General features: G+C 46.2%; 1 protein-coding gene across 2 annotated transcripts in view; it reads left to right on the top strand.

Moving 5' to 3' along the window:
- ophn1 (oligophrenin 1) overlaps positions 1-17,130 on the top strand; it is a 243,209-nt gene that overhangs the window by 122,921 nt on the left and 103,158 nt on the right. For both annotated transcript variants that reach the window (XM_072270950.1, XM_072270949.1), the window contains exons 8-10: positions 6,337-6,466; positions 10,860-10,960; positions 15,826-15,908. In XM_072270950.1, coding sequence (XP_072127051.1) covers positions 6,337-6,466; positions 10,860-10,960; positions 15,826-15,908 — 314 coding nt within the window. The remainder of the gene's footprint in view (positions 1-6,336; positions 6,467-10,859; positions 10,961-15,825; positions 15,909-17,130) is intronic.

Genomic DNA, 17,130 nt, shown 5'->3' with positions numbered 1-17,130 from the left:
TCAAAGTGCATACAGTGTATGTCACCATATACAATCCTGAAATTCATTTTCTTGCCGGCATACTCAATGTCCATAGAGTAATAACCATAACAAAATCAGTGAAAGACCGCACCAACTTGGGTGTTCAATCAGAGGCTGAAGGAAACAAGCTGTGCAAATACAAAAACAAATAAATAAATAAGCCATAGGTATCGAGAACATGTGATAAAGAGTCCTTGAAAGTGAGTCCATAGGTTGTGGGAACATTTCAGTGATGGGGCTGAGTGAAGTTTTCCCCCTTTGGTTCAAGAACCTGATGGTTGAGAGGTAATATCTGTTCCTGAACCTGGTGACGTGAACCCTGAGGCTCCTGTATCTTCTTCCTGATGGCGGCAGTGAGGAGAGAGCATCACCTGGGTGGTGTGGGATCCCTGATGATGGATGATGCTTTCCTGCAATAGTGCTTCATGTAGATGTGCTCAATGGTGGGGAGGGCTTTACCCGTGATGGCCTGGGCTGTATCCACTACTTTTTGTAGGATTCTCCGTTGATGTTTCCATACCAGGACAAAACACAACTAGTCAGTATACTCTCCACTACACATCTACATATCTCAAGCCCATTGCTTGAGACAACCCTTTGGAAAATCAGTCCCACTCATCCCCGTACCTTAAAACATCTTCTATATTCTAGTGTGTTTTTATTTTACTTCTGTATGCACCATTCAATTAGCCAGTGCTTTCAAATCGTAATCACTTGTGTCTCAGAAATAAAGTTTTTTCCCAATATTCTTTCTGGTTCCTTTGTCAGTTCCATCTGGTTATAGATCTTTAGGAAACGTCTCTTCATTTAGTACCGAAACCCTAAGTAATTTACAATGCCTCTTCCCTACTGTAAGTTGCTATGTTGAAGCACTTCTCTCTCTCCCTGAATCCATTCGTTAGCCTGCTCTGAAGTCTTGGGGTCAACCAAACAGAGGTGGCGATAACACTACAACAGAGAGCAGACTGGTGTTTTTTAAGTTTGGTAGAGCTTCCTGATATTGTGCACTGTCTGGTTTTCAAGACTAGGGATCCTAGAATCTTCATTAAAAGTTTAGTTAACCTGTCATATCACCTTCATAGATTTGACCCACTTTTGGCTCTTATTTAAAAATTGCATCTGCAGCTTCCCGTTGTTGGGTTGAATTGAGTCAGTAGAGTATTAATCCCAGGTGAGCTGAGGCATTGCTGGTTTCCAAGATGCCATGTTCTTTTCTCACTGCTACCTGCAGGCAGAAGATTCAAGAGCCTCAGGACTCGCACCACCAGGTTCAAGTACAGTTACTACCCCTCAACAATCAGGCTCTTGAACAAAAGGATTAACTGCGCTCACAAATGATCTCACTTTAAGAACTCTTTATCTTGTTATTTCATGTTCTTGTTATTTATTTATGTTTGCATTTGCACAGTTTGTTTTCTTCTGCATTCTAGTTGATCTGCCATTGATCCTGTGATAGTTACTGTTCTATAGGTTTGCTGAGTATGCCCACAGGACAATGAATCTCAGGGTTGTATAGAGTGACATTATGTACTCTGATAATAACATTTATTTTGTACTTTGAAAATTTACTTTGTACTTTGCCCATTACTAGCTACATCCCCAAGATACAGGAAAGATCAACTCATGGTATCGATCCTGCTCCTACAGTTTTCTCGCTTCCTTTCTCCTGTTCTGGTCCCTCACACTTCATTGTGCGTGTTTGGTCTCCGCTATCGTACAGCACCCTGCCCCTCCCCGGCGCGTGTCAGCAGGTGGCTCATGCAGGAGGGACAGTGATGCCGAGCACTAGCTGAGATGTTGAAAGATAAAGGTAATGAGAAAATAGTGAGTGTGTAGGTTGTAGAATCAGCTCAGAGCAGTGGTGGTGGAAGTTACCCATGCCAGTTCAGGAGCCTGCTGAGAGTACAGTTACAGGTGTTCCTGAACCTAGTGGTGTGGGACCTAAGGCTCTAGTACCTCCTGCCCAACAGCAGCAATGAGAAAAGAGCACCTTTGTAATGAGCCGATTCTCTCCCTTTTGCCCTTCTGTGAAGTCCAGCTTTCACATCTGCACAGCATTAGTTTACAAAGGAGTTAGTTGTCAGAGCAGTATCTTAATCTTTCATTATCCTGATCCAGACGGAGTGCTGTTCTTCCTGTTATTTTTAGTGTCTCCTGATATTTGTTAACATTTCTATTTCTGTCTAGTCTGATCCATTCCTTTGACTGAATGCCTCAACCATTGGAATACTAAGCATTCTAATCCTTTAAGTCTCTCATCACCATTACGCCATTTTCCCACTGTCGTTGGCAACGGCAACTCACAATCTTCAATCATATTTTATATATTTTTATTCACTGGGTGGCGGGGTGGAGATACGTCTCTACCAAAGGTGTAAGGCACTCCTTCCCTCTGCTAGCCTGCAGGTCACCCGTGGGTAAGCTGTAGCACCTGCTTAGCACCCCCGATGAGGGATTATTTTCCAATAGAGTTGCTGTAAGAGAAGATGGCAGCTAAGATGATAGCAAACTCCCACAAGGAGCATTGTGAAGATGACAGGATAGGTAAACAATGGCTTGGACAGGAACAATAAGCATCTTCTTTGAAGTCAAATGCCAGCGTAATTTTCTGTCTTCAGGTTGGATTTAGTCTATATTATTGTGAGGCTGCTGTTGCAGTGGGGTTTGAACTTGGAGGTTTCAAAGTCAAAGTTAAGTAAATTTATTATCAATGTATATCTCACTACATACTACCATGAGAATAATTTTCTTGTAAGCACTTACAGGAAAATAAAGAAATCCAATAGAATTTATGAAAAGCTGTACGTAAACAAAGGCTGACAAACAGCCAATGTACAAACGAAGACAAATTATGTGTGCATGCACACATCAATCAGTCAGTCTGAGGACATTCATTGCAGAGTTTTTGAAAATGAGCTAATTCTCGTTGAACACAGGTACCCACTGAAATAAATCCCCTTGATTCTTTGTTTCACTCATGTATAAAGACACTGAGTGTCAGTCATTTCTAACTAAATTGAATATTGATTTCTGTGTAAATTGAATTAGTCACTGCCAATCTTGAACAGATGTTTCACCACTGGAGTGTGCCTGATTAATTTTTGTAATGGTGGGTCATTCGGACAGTAACCCAGTAACGGTGGGGTATCAGAATCTCTATTGTAGTACCTTCACCAGATGGGCTGCAAGATGCACAACACACTGGAGGAACTCGGAAGGTCGGGCAGCATCCGTGGAAATAGACAGTCAACGTTTCAGGCTGGGATCCTTCGTCAGGACTGAAGAGGGAAGGGGCAGAGGCCCTATAAAGAAGGTGGGGGGAGGGTGGGAAGGAGAAGGCTGGTAGGTTTTAGGTGAAAAACCAGTAAGGGAAAAGATCAAGGGGGAGGAGGGGAAGCAGGGAGGTGATAGGCAGGAAAGGTGAAGAAGGAATAGGGGAAAGCACAATGGGTAGTAGAAGGAGGCAGAACCAAGAGGGAGGTAGTAGGCAGCTGGAGGAGGGGGCAGAGTGAAACTGGGATGGGGGAAGGGAGGGAGAGGGAATTACTGGAAGTTGGAGAATTCAGTGTTCGTACCAAGGGGCTGGAGACCACCCAGACGGTATATGAGGTGTTGCTCCTCCAGCCTGAGTTTGGCCTCATCATGGCAGTAGATGAGGCCATGTATGGACATATCCAAATGAGATTGTGAAGCAGAGTTGAAGTGGGTGGCTACCGGGTGATCCTGTCTGTTTTGGCGGATGGAGCGGAGGTGCTCGACGAAGCGGTCCCCCAATCTGCGTCGGGTTTCACCGATGTAGAGGAGGCAGCACCGGGAGCACCGGATGCAACAGATGACTCCAACAGACTCACAAGTGAAGTGTTACCTCATCTGGAAGGATCGTTTGGGGCTCTGAATGGTGGCAAGACAGGGCGTGTAGGGACAGGTGTAGCACTTGCGCTAACGGGGATAAGTGCCTGATGGGAGATCCGTGGGGAGGGACGTGTGGACCAGGGAGTCGCGGAGGGAACGATCCCTGCGGAAAGCAGGAGTAGAGAGGGAAAGATGTGCTTAGTGGTGGGGTCCTGTTGAAGGTGGTGGAAGTTGCGGAGGATAATGTGCTGGATCCGGAGGCCGGTGGGGTGGTAGGTGAGGACATGGGGAACTCTGTCCCTGTTGTGGTGACGGGAGGATGAGGTGAGGGCCGAAGTGCGGGAAATGGAGGAGATGCAGGTGAGGGCATCATTGATGATGGCAGAAGGAAAACCACGATCCTTAAAGAAAGAGGACATTTGAGATACCCTGGAACGGAAAGCCTCATCCTGGGAGCAGATGCGGCAGAGACGGAGGAACTGGGAATAGGGAATAGCATTTTTGCATGTGGCAGGGTGGGAAGAGGTATAGTCGAGTTAGTTATGAGTGTCAATGGGCTTATAGAAGATGTCAATGGACAGCCTGTCTCCAGAGATGGAGACCGAGAGATCGAGAAAGGGGAGAGAAGTGTCTGAGATAGACCAAGTGAATTTGAGGGCTGGGTGGAAGTTAGAAGCAAAGTCGATGAAATTGACGAACTCAGCATGGGTGCAGGAAGCAGCACCAATGTAGTCGTCAGGGTACCGAAGGAAAAGTTGGGGAGCAGTACCAGTATAGGTTTGGAGCATAGACTGTTCCACATAACCAACGAAGAGGCAGGCATAGCTGGGGCCCATGTGAGTGCTCATAGCTACACCCTTGGTCTGAAGAAAGTGGGAAGAGCCAAAAGAGAAGTTACTGAGTGTGAGAACCAGTTCCGCCAACCGGATGAGGGTAGGGGTGGTGGGAAACTGGTGAGGTCTATTGTCCAGAAAGTAGTGGAGGGCTTTGAGGCCGTCTTGATGGGGAATGGAGCTGTATAAGGATTGGACATCCATAGTGAAAATGAAGCAGTCGGGACCGGGGAACTGGAAGTTATTGAAGAGGTGGAGGGCATGAGATGTATCCCGGATGTAGGTGGGGAGGGACTGAACTATGGGTGACAAAATGGAGTCCAGGTAGGCAGATACAAGTTTGGTGGGGCAAGAGCAGACAGAAACTATGGGTCTACCGGGACAGTCAGGTTTGTGGATCTTGGGGAGGAGGTAAAACCGAGTGGTGCGGGGTGTGGGAATGATGAGTTTAGTGGCTGAGGATGGGAGGTCTCTGGAGTTGATAAACGCAGTGATGGTGCGGGAGACAATGGTTTGATGTTTTTTGGTGGGGTCCTGTTCCAGGGGTAAGTAAGAGGAGATGTCAGGGAGCTGTTGTTTGGCCTCAGTGAGGTAGAGGTCTGTCCGCCAGACTACTACGGCACCACCTTTGTCAGCGGGTTTGATGGTGAGGTTGGGATTAGTGCGGAGAGAGTGGAGGGCAGTGCGTTCAGAGGGAGTGAGGTTGGAACAGGAGAGAGGAGTGGTGAAGTTGAGACGGTTGATATCTCGGCGACAGTTGGAGATGAAGAGATCGAGTGCAGGTAGAAGGCCCGGGTGGAGTGTCCAGGAGGAGGAGGACGGTTGAAGACAGGAGAAGAGGTCCTCAATAGGGGAAGGGGAATCCTTGCCAAAGAAGTAGGCTCAGAGACATAGGCGACGGAAGAAGAGTTCAGCATCATGGCGGGCACGGAACTCACTGAGGTGTGGACAGAGGGGGACAAAAGTGAGGCCCTTGCTAAGGACAGAACGTTCTGCTTCAGAGAGGGGAAGGTCAGAGGGGATGGTGAAGACGCAACAAGGGTTGGGGCTGGGGTCAGAGGAGGGTAAAGAATGGGAGGTGTCAGGAGGGAGAGGGGGGTTGGGATATTCAGGGGTTAGGAGAGGATGAGGGATCAGAGGAATGGAGGGGGGATGAGGGGTAGAAGGAAGGTTGGGAGTCGTGGTGAGGATAGGGGGTAGTGGAGGAATAAGATGAGTGGTAGGAACCTGCGGCAGTAAGAGCAGTAAAAGTTCAAGTGCGGGTAGAAGGCCCAGGAGGGTCAGTGAAAGACCTTCTCACCACCTTCTCAAGGAGAGTAATGGATGGGTAATGAATGCTCTACTTGCCAGCAATGCTTGGACCCCAAAATATGAACTCAGGAGTTGGTAATTTTTGATTATTTCAGCAACTTGACCTATTCAGAAGAATTCCAATGAGTGGCCATGATCAATAAATTTATATAGGAGAGGGTGAATTCTTGAAATGCTGAGACATTGACTGTTTGTTCCTCTCCATAGATGCTACCTGACCTGCAGAGTTCCTCCAGCATTGTGTGTGTGTGTGTATTGCTCAACTTTCCAGCATCTGCAGAATCTTGTATTTCTGAACTGGCATTGGTTGTTTTCCCAGACGAGGAATCACTTCATGGGCACTCGAGAAGAGATGGAGGACCTTATGAAAAGAATGAAAGAGGCTCCACAGACCTGCAAGTTACCAGGACAACCTACCATTGAAGGCTACCTGTTCTTTCAGGAGAAACGTAAGCATCAGTTCTCTCTCCCTGTATTAATCGTCATCTTAGTCATTTTGGTACTCCTTGGATTAATATTCAGCCACCTGTAACTGAGAGGAAGAGACAATAGGAATCCATTTGAACAGATTGTCGAGTCATTTTTATTTAATTGATATAAGACCATAAGATTTAGGAGCAGAAGTAGGCCATTCAGCCCATTGAGTCTGCTGGAGAGGGCAGCATTGCAGTGACATCCTGTTAATTAGATCAGTTGGTATAGAACACAAAACATGGAAGAGTACAGCACAGAATGGACTCTTCAGCCCATGATACTGTGCTGACTTACATCAAGCTACTCTGGGATCCACCTAACTCTTCCCTCCGACACTGCCCGTAATCCTCCATTTGTCCTACGTGTACACTCAGGGGTCACTTTGTTAGGTGCATCTGCTTGTTAATGCAACTATCCAACCAGCCAATCATGTAGCAGTAACTCAATGCATAAGAGCATGCAGACATGGTCACGAGGTTCAGTTGTTGTTCAGACCAAACATCAGAGTGGGGGAAGAAATGTGGTCTGAGTGACTTTGCCCGTGGAATGATTGTTGGTGCCAGATGGAGTGGTTTGAGTATATAAGAATCCTGGGATTTTCACACACAACAGTCTCTAGAGTGGGATTCCTAATCTTTTTTTAATGCCATGGACCCCAACCAAGGGGTCCGTGGAATGCAGGTTGGGAATCTCTGCTGGAGAATGGTGCGATAAACAGCGACAAAAAAAATCCATTGAGTGGCAGTTCTGTGGGCACAAACACCTTGTTAATGAGAGAGGTGAGAGGAAAATGGCCAGACTGGTTCAGTCTGGCAGGAGGACGACTATAAATAAAATAACCAAATGTCACAACAGTGGTTTGCTGAAGAGCATCTCTGAATGCACAACACATCGAACCTCGAAGTGGACAGGCTGCAGCAGCAGAAAAACACACGGAGTTTCACTCCTGTTCCTAACAAAGCCGCCACTGAGCGTATCTTCTGTTACTTTCACAAACAGGAGAAAGTCTGCAGATGCTGGAAGTCCAAACAACGCACACAAAACGCTGGAGGAGCTTAGCAGGCCAGGCAGCATCTGTTGAAAAACGTGCAGTCGGCGTTTTGGTCCGAGACCCTTCGGCAGGACTGGAGGAAAAAAAACTGAGGGGTAGAGTTGAAAGGTGGAGGGTGGGGAGAGAGAAATGCCAGGCGATAGGTGAAACCTAAAGGGGGAGGGATGAAGCAAAGAGCTGGGAAGTTGATTGGTGAGAGAGACAGACAGTCATGCACGAAAGAAAAAGGGGGGTAGGGAAGGAGCACCAGAGGGAGGTGATGGGCAGACAAGGAGACAACATGAGAGAGGGACAAAGGGATGGGAAATGGTGAGGGGGGAGGGGTGGAGGCATTACTGAAAGTTTGAGAAATCGAGGTTCATGCCATCAGGTTGGAGGCTACTCAGACAGAATATAAGGTGTTGCTCCTCCAACCCAAGTTTGGCCTCATCACAACAGTGAAGGAGGCCATGGATTGACATATCGGAATGGGAATGGGACGTGGAATTAAAATGGGTGGCCACTGGGAGATCCCACTTGTTCTGGCAGACGGAGCGTAGATGCTTGGCGAAGCGGTCTCCCAATCTACGTGGAGTCTCACCGATACACAAGAGGCCACACCGGGAGCACCGGACACAGTATATGACCCCAACAGACTCACAGGTGAAGCGTCGCCTCACCAGGAAGGACTGTTTGGGGCCCTGAATGGTAGTGAGGGAGGAGGTGTAGGGGCAGGTGTAGCACTTGTGTACCACTTGCAAGGACAACTGCCAGGAGGGAGATCAGTAGGGAGGGACGAATAGATAAGGGTATCTCATAGGGAGTGATCCCTGCAGAAAGTGGAGAAGGAAAAGATGTGCTTGGTAGTGGGATCCAGTCGGAGGTGGCGAAAGTTTCGGAGAATTATGTGCTGGTGTGGTGGTAGGTGAGGACAAGATGAACCCTATCCCTGGTAACGTGGCGGGAGGATGGGGCAAGAGCAGATGTGCGTGAAGTGGAAGAGATGCAGTTGAGGGCAGCGTTGATGGTGGAGAAAGGGAAGACCTTTCTTTGAAAAGGGAGGACATCTCCTTTGTTCAAGAATGAAAAGCCTCATCCTGAGAGCAGATGCAGTGGAGGTATTGAGAGAAGGGGATGGTGTTTTTACAAGTAGCAGGGTGGGACGAGTTATAGTCCAGGTAGCTGTTGGTTTATAATAGACATCGGTGGATAAGCTGTCTCTGGAGCTAGAGACGGTGAGATTGAGAAAGGCAAGAGAAGTGCCGGAAATGGACCAGATGGATTTGAGGGCAGGGTGGAAGTTGGATTCCATAGATGGATTCCAAAATTGGATTCCAGCATCTTTTTCCCATAGACGCTGCCTGGCCTGCTGAGTTCCTCCAGCATTTTGTGAGAGTTGTTTCTCAGTTACCCTGCTGCTTTTAAGATGTGCATGCGAAATGTGTGACCACGTTGATGCGGGGAGTGTGTCCGGATTTCTACTGCATTACGGTCGAGCAAGAGGAGCATTAAATGGGCACAGTGGAGTTGCGAAGAGTTAATCAGGACAGCAGGAAGTGCAATTGTGCCCCCATTATGGCAAATAGATTGAGAACTGACAAGGTACGTGTCAACAGCACGTATAAATGTAAAGTATGTGTCAACAGCATGTACAAGTGGAAGGTATGTGTTTATTCCTGCATCAGTTAGTGACACCTTGTGGCTTAACAACAGAACTACAATTCAGTATTGCTCTGCTTAACTTTGTTCCATGTGAGTTCCAGCTGTAACTGCACGCGTTCTCTTTCTCCAGCAGTTTGCTCAGTTTTTCCCTGACCTTGTACACATTTTACCTACCCACTGGGCATTATCACCCAGATTCCAGCACAACCCCCATAGTTATTCTGGATCCAGTTAACCCTTTCAATGACCTGGCCAAGTCATATTTAAAGCGGAGGTCGATAGGTTCTTGATTAGTAAGGATGGCAAAGGTTACAGTGAGACGGCAGGAGACTGGAGTTGAGAGGGACGGTAAATCAGCCATGATTGAACACGGAGTGGATTTGATGGTCTGAATGTCCTCATTGTACTTTTATGCCTTGTGGTTTTATTTGTTGTCTACGCTGATGGCTATAGTTAATACCTGAGAACCTTACCTCACTGCAGTGCAGAGATATTTTGCCCAGTGTTCACGGGGAATTTCCCTGCGTTTGGGGTTTTACATAGAATACAGATCTGTACAGCACAGTACAGGCCTATCAGATGATGTTGTGAGAACCTCAGAGGGAACTTAGAGCAGAGAAAATCTACAGCACATTACAGGCCCTTTGGCCCACAATGTTGGGCTGATCATGTAACCTACTCTAGAAGCTGCCTAGAATTTCCCTACCGCATAGCCCTCTATTTTTCTAAGCTCCATGTACTTGACCAACAACTTACTGTGATGTACCTGATCACAGTGTGGTGAGAGTGTGGAACGAGCTGCTGGTGCAGGTGGTGAGTATGAATTCAATTTCAACGTTTATGAGAAGTCTGGATAAGTACAGGGATGGGAGGGGTATGGAGGACTATGGTCCAAGTGCAGGTCAATCTGGCATTGATTAGGTGAGCAGAAGGACCTATTTTTATACTGTAATGCTGTCTGACTTTATGACTTGAAGCTTTGGAGAGGTTTACCAGGATGCTGCCTAGATTAAAGGACATGTCTATAACGAAAGTTTGGATAAACTTGGGTTGTTTTCTCTGGAATGACGGAGGCTGAGGTGAGATCTAATAGAATTTTTTTTGTTGTAATTTTGTCTTATGAAATCATCGTTGAAAATGATGCTTTTTGTTATGTTTGTACTGACTGAAATAAATTTCATTCATTCAAAAAAAATTTTTATAAGATTATGAGAGTCATGGATAGAGTAGACAGACAGAATCTTTTTCCCAGGGTTGAAATGTCTAATACCAGAGGACTTGCATTTAAGGTGAGGGTAAATTTCAAAGGAGATGTGAGGAGCTAGTTTTTTTTACACAGGGAGTGGTGGGTTCCTGGGATGCATTACTTAGAGTTGTGCTAGATGCAGATACATTTGGAACTTTTAAGAGATATTTAGTTAGGCACATGAATGTGAGAAAAATCAAGGAACTGGACATTGGGGAGACAGAGGGGATTAGTTTGTTTGCTCATTTGATTACTAATTTAATTGGTACTGCTCAATATTGTGGGCCGAAGGGCTTGTTCCTGTGCTGTACTGTTATGACTCTATGTCAGGACAGAATCGATTGAAACCTGTAAGGCCTTTCAGCTGGGCCTCATAGAGGGAAGACAAATGAAAATCCTGTTCAACAAATGAGCTTTTTTGACTCTGCAGGGGCTCTTGGATTTTCCTGGGTGAAATACTATTGCAAGTACGTGAAAGATACCAAAACTCTAACCATGATATCCTGTGATCCAAGGCCTGGGGTTAAGCAAGTAAGTATCCTGTACACACGGAGGCCGGGATTAGTGGCATTGGTCTCCAGTGGGCGTGTGGTTGAGTGTGTGAGAAATGAAATACACTTCACAGCTTTGATTATGGTGAAACAATTTGAGTCTAGCCAGTAGGTATGGAATGAGTGTTGGAAGTTCTTGTCAAAACCATTTTATGTGTCCCTTGTTCAGAAGGCTGGCTTGCTTTTGAGAAGGCTGTTGGTGTGCCCTGTGTAGTTCCAGCATTGGGAATTTTCCTCCCTTTTATGGCAAGGAGCGCTAGTGTTGGTGGCTCGCTTTGTCAAACACCTGAGCTTCTCAGTGGTCCAATAGGATGTTATGGATTTCAAGTTGAAGTTTAATTATCATTCAACCAGACATGAATACAGGCAAATGAAACAGCGTTCCTCTGGGGCCAAGATGCAGAGCACATTACAAACATTATACTGCACATTGCACATAGAACAAGCAGAATGAATGGTTATGATTTCAGAAAAAATACAGTCAAAAAGAGAAAAAAAATGCAGTAAGTTCTCCAGGCCCAGCTTGTTCTTCCACCAAGTCACCACCAGAGGACAGCAGCGAGCAAACACCAATATTATTGTAACCATTGTTAATTTTGACTGAGTTTTGTATTTACACATTGAGCTTTGATTTATTTTTAAAATTTGGAACCTTTTTTGATCCAGTTTTCCTGAGACTGTCTGCAGTTGAAGGAACAGGTGGTGGAACAGATGGTTGTTGCCTTTCCTTGTGCTACTTTGCTAGTTTGTCCAAGCCGCGTGGGCTTCCACTCTCTGCTCTCTCTTGTCTTGATAGAGTGTTGCCTTGATATATGATGTTGTTGACTGCCTTCTGTTCCTTATTACTCTCCAATGCTGTCTCTATCTGATGGAGAATTCGGGCAGGCAAATGGCAAACTTAGAGAATAATGGTAAAGATTGGAACTGGAAGATGTGCACAATTTGCGGAATGCTACAAAGCACAGATTAGATTTTAAAGATTAGTTTTACTTGTCACATGCTCACAGAAGTGTATCGTGAGCATCGATGACCAACACAGTCCGATGGTTGTGTTGGGTCAGCCTGGAAGTGCTGCCATGCTTCTGGCACCAATATTGCATGCCCACAGCTCACTAACCCCAGCCTGTACAGTTTGTCTTTGAAATGCGGGAAGAAACTGGATAGTCTAGAGGAAACCCACGTGCTCCCTCTCCTCTCTGCCCCCTCTCTCTACCCCCTCTCCACTTCTCTCGGCCCCCCTCTCTGCTCCCACCCCCTCCCCCTCCCCTTCCCATCTCCCGCACCTTTCCCCTACCTCTCTCTCCCTCCCCTCTCTCCCTCCCCTCTCTCCCCCCTCCCCCTCTCTCCCCCCCCCTCTCTCCCCCCCTCTCTCCCCCCTCTCTCCCCCCTCTCTCCCCCCCCCTCTCTCCCCCCCTCTCCTCCCCCCCCTCTCCCCTCCCCCCCTCTCCCCTCCCCCCCTCTCCCCTCCCCCCCTCTCCCCCTCCCCCCCCTCTCCCCTCCCCCCCCTCTCCCCTCCCCCCTCTCTCCCCTCCCCCCCTCTCTCCCCTCCCCCCCTCTCCCCTCCCCCCTCTCTCCCCCTCTCCCCTCCCCCCTCTCCCCTCCCCCCTCTCCCCCTCCCCCCCCTCTCCCCTCTTCCCTCTCTCCCCCCTCTCTCTTCCCCCCTCTGAAGATTGGCTGTTGTTGAAATTAATATTTGCTATGCACCCTAAATCCAGAATACGCCCTAACAAATGTAACATTAGTGTAAAACTGGGTGGTTGATGGTCAGTGTAGCCTTGATGGGCTGAAGGGCCAGTTACCATGCTGTACTCTCTTTAAAGGGAATTTGCATCAAAGAAATAAACTCATTGATTGTCTCCACCACCCTTGCAGACATTGAGTTCCAGAGCATTACTGTTCTATGTAATTAAGACAAATTCTCCACATTGTATCTCCAGACCTTGAACCATTTCCAGTGGGGTGCAGGAAAATCAAGCATTGCTCTTGGTAGACTGGAACCCAGACCATGGGATATGTTGAATCTCTGGTTGCCCTATTGCAGGGTGGAGGTTCAGAGACTGGGAAATACCCGAAGGGTTTTCACTTAACTCCCACCATCAAGGTAACGTTCAGAGATAGGCAAGGAACTCTATTTGCCAACATTTGAGGAAAAACTGAGACTAAAGGATTTGGTTGAGGTCCCATTGCTGTCTGTAAGGTGTTTTTAGGTTCTCCCCGTGACCGTGTGGGTTTCCTCCTACTTTTTAAACACTTGTGGGTTAGCAGGTTAATTGGTTACGTGGGTGTAATTGGGCAGTGTGAGTTTGTTGGGGCCAGAGGGGCCTGTGACCATACTGTATCTTTAAATAAATAAAATTCAGTGAATGGACATGCTCACCCCTGAAAAATTGTTTCGGGTGGCGTTAGAGACAGTGGGAAGGTGAATGGGGGTTATTCAGACCGAACTCTCTCACAGTATGGAGAGCTGGTTATTTAAATGGTTAATTTTAGGGGAAGTGATGAGTGCTGTGCAAACCACAGCTTTCGTTCTGGAGTTGCATTCATAGTAAAGTTAAAATTCCAGCTTGTCAAGTCCAATTTGTAGGTGGACAAATGGGAGATTTTGCTTTACAATTGGGGTGTACAAACTCAGACTGCACTGTGGCAGGCAATTTCAGTTGTGTAACTAATGAGAGGTATGTGTCTGTGGGAATTGTGATCATAATGGTATTTATATAGAGTTTCAGAATAGCAGTGTGTGGGAAGCCTTTGAATCAAGTCCTTTTTAAATCTCTTTTAGCCTGCAGAATCAGAGTGGGGTTTAATTTCAACAACATATGTCGTGAAATTTATTATTGTGTAGCTGCAATGCATTGCAATACATGATAAAATCCATAAATTATAGTAAGTACATTTATATCTCTGTGTGTGTATATGTATGTGTGTGTGTGTATGTATATGTGTGTGTGTGTATGTATATATATATATATATATATATATATATATATATCGTGTGTGTGTGTATGTATATGTGTGTATATATATATCGTGTTTTTGTGTATATATGTGTGTGTGTGTGTATATATATATATATATATATATATATATATACACACACATATATATATATACACAAAAACACGATATATATATACACACATATACATACACACACACACACATACATATATATACACACACACATATATACACAAAATATATATACATGTATATATATGTATATATATATATATATATATATATATATATATATGTGTGTGTGTGTGTGTGTGTGTGTGTGTGTTTGGAATCCACGTCATGGTGATCACAAAACTACTGCAGTGATGGAGACAGATAGAAAGACATTTGGTTCCCCACACTGGACGTACACTCGCAGCATACACGGTGAGATGCATTGTTTGCCTCAACAACCAACACAGTCTAAGGACGTGCTGGGGGCAGCGCGCGAGTGTCCTGATGCTTCTGTCGGCTGTATGACATGCCCACAACTTACTGACCTTAACCTGTACGCCTTTGGAATGTGGGGGAGGAAGAAATCTGTGTGGTCGTGCAGGGAATGTGCAAACTCCTTACAAATTGAAGCCGAGGCAGTGACGCTGTAGCACGCCGCTACGGTGCTGCCCCACAATTTCACACAAGCTATCATTCAACCCTTCGAGCAGTTGGTCACCAACAGCAGTTATTATTCAATGGGTGGTTTTAAACGTGAAGCTGGTTGATGCATCGGTGCCCTTAGAAATAGCCACCAAACCACTCAGTTCAAGAGCAATCGTTGGTATGTTCATTAAGCTCCATATCGTATGACATAGATGATCACTTTCTTTCCATGACTATGATTGCTCTTGCAAATTTCTCTGCGGAAGTGGTTTGCCATTGCCTTCTCCTGGGCAGTGTCTTTACGTGATGGGTGACCCCAGCCATTATCAATACTCTTCAGAGATTGTCTGCCTGGCGTCAGTGGTTGCATAACCAGGACTTGTGATATGCACCAGCTGCTCATACGACCCTCCACTACCTGCTCCCATGGGTTCACATGACTCTGATTGGGCGGGGGTGGTGGCTAAGCAGGTGCTACACCTTGTCCAAGGGTGACCTGCAGATTAGCGGAGGGAAGGAGCACCTTACACATCCTTTGGCAGAGACGTATCTCCGCTCTGCCACCCATCAAGAGCAACATATATTCATAATCAAAGTAGATTTATTATAAGAGTCTGTATATGTTACCATATACTATCTTGAAATTCAATTCCTTGCAGACATTTACAGGAAAGTGGAGATACAGTAGAATTTATGAAAAAACCAAGGCTGCCAAGCAGTCCATAACCCATCAAAGAATTCAAAGTATTTGGTGAGAATTGTACAAAATGGTTATCTTTCAAACACTGTTCTGAGCAGTGGAACATACTAATGCATGAACTGAGAGCAGGAGTAGGCCCCTTGAGCCTGCTTCACTATTTAATATTAATAAGGTCATAGTTCATCTGCTTGTAACCTCACCTCTGCATTCCCATCTGGCAATGATAAGTCAGACCCTTGCTTACTAAGTCCCTTAAAAATCTTCGGATGTTCTGCTTCCACCACCTTTTGAGAAAAAGGGTCCTGGGCTTCTGAGAATAGATTTCACCTCAGCTTTTAGGTGGCGATCTCCTTGTTTGCGATTCTCCCAAAAAAGCATCCTTTCCGCATTGACCCTTTCAAGACCCCTCAGCCTTTTGTGTTCCAGTCGAATTCACTCCCAGCCTGTTAATCTTCAGCAAGCCCAGGCCGTCCAACCTCCCCTCAGAAGATAGCAGGCCTGCTCCAGATACTCACTGAGTACGTCTGATTTGCTTGTTTTTCCTCCAGGAATATAAGCTGAAGTCCTGCATTCGGAGGAAAACCGAATCCATTGACAAGCGGTTCTGCTTTGACATCGAGTTGCTTGAAAGGTAAGCACAAAGTTCCCGAATGGAGCCAGAGAGTTTTGTCTGAAGTAGCTGAAGATGCGTGGATGTGAGCTGCCAGAACACTGTGTGATAAATCACACTTGGAATTTGATTGAATGTCATCTTTTTTTAAACCTTCAATAATGGTGTTGCTGTCATTAATCCATTGCTGTGCTGAAAGCTGTCACCGTGGAGATTGCCCAGTTGGTGCCGCCTTCTGATCACACCTCTTCCTCTCTGAGTTCAGGCTGCCTTTTAATTCCTTCCTGCCCCAAGATCTCTCTCGCTCTGTGAGTGTTACTGTACGCGAGAAAGGTGTCAGCCATTCCATCTCTCTTGCGATTAGCTCCTTTGGCCTGAAGTACCAAGGCTAAATACGTAACTGCAAAGGGAAAACTGGGCAGTTGTTTTAAGTCTGTTTTCCCCTATCACTACTTTCTCCCATATGGTCAAACTCCCAGTCAAGAGGAATGGAGGTCCCGCTGCAGCTCCTGTAATAAGTGAGTGTGTTTTCAACAGAGGGATCTTCCTTCTAAAGCATAATGGGTCTTGCTCTCCCCTGAGGCAAAGGCTTGGCGGTTCAGCTTGCAGAGATTTGAGTGAAAAGATCTAGGCTGGGGAAGTCTAAGACCATAAGATGCAGCCTTAAATAGAGGAATGTATATTTAGAACGGAGATGAGGAGGAATTTCTTTAGCCAGAGAGTGGCAAGTCTGTGGAATTAATCCAGAGCTGCCCTGTCACAAGTACTGGCTACCAGATGAGATAAACTGGGACCTAATTTGATCTCCCCCGCCCCCCTCCACCCCCACCAAATGGAGGTAAAAGATCCCGTGAATCTATTTTTCAGGCAAGAGGGCTTTAAGCAACACCTGTTGGAAAGCCATTTGCCATTTTTCTCTTGGTGAGAGCTTACATAGAAACATAGAAAATAGGTGCAGGAGTAGGCCATTCGGCCCTTCGAGCCTGCACCGCCATTTATTATGATCATGTGATCATGGCTGATCATCCAACTCAGAACCCCGCCCCAGCCTTCCCTCCATACCCCGCTGATCCCCGTAGCCACAAGGGCCATATCTAACTCCCTCTTAAATATAGCCAATGTACTGGCCTCAACTGCTTCCTGTGGCAGAGAATTCCACAGATTCACCACTCTCTGAGTGAAGGAGTTTTTCCCAATCTCGGTCCTAAAAGGCTTCCCCTTTATCCTCAAACTGTGACCCCTT

This window comes from Mobula birostris, chromosome 10 (genome assembly GCF_030028105.1).
Source record: "Mobula birostris isolate sMobBir1 chromosome 10, sMobBir1.hap1, whole genome shotgun sequence".
Classification (NCBI taxonomy): domain Eukaryota; kingdom Metazoa; phylum Chordata; class Chondrichthyes; order Myliobatiformes; family Myliobatidae; genus Mobula; species Mobula birostris.
This window is presented reverse-complemented; position numbering and strand designations above follow the sequence as displayed.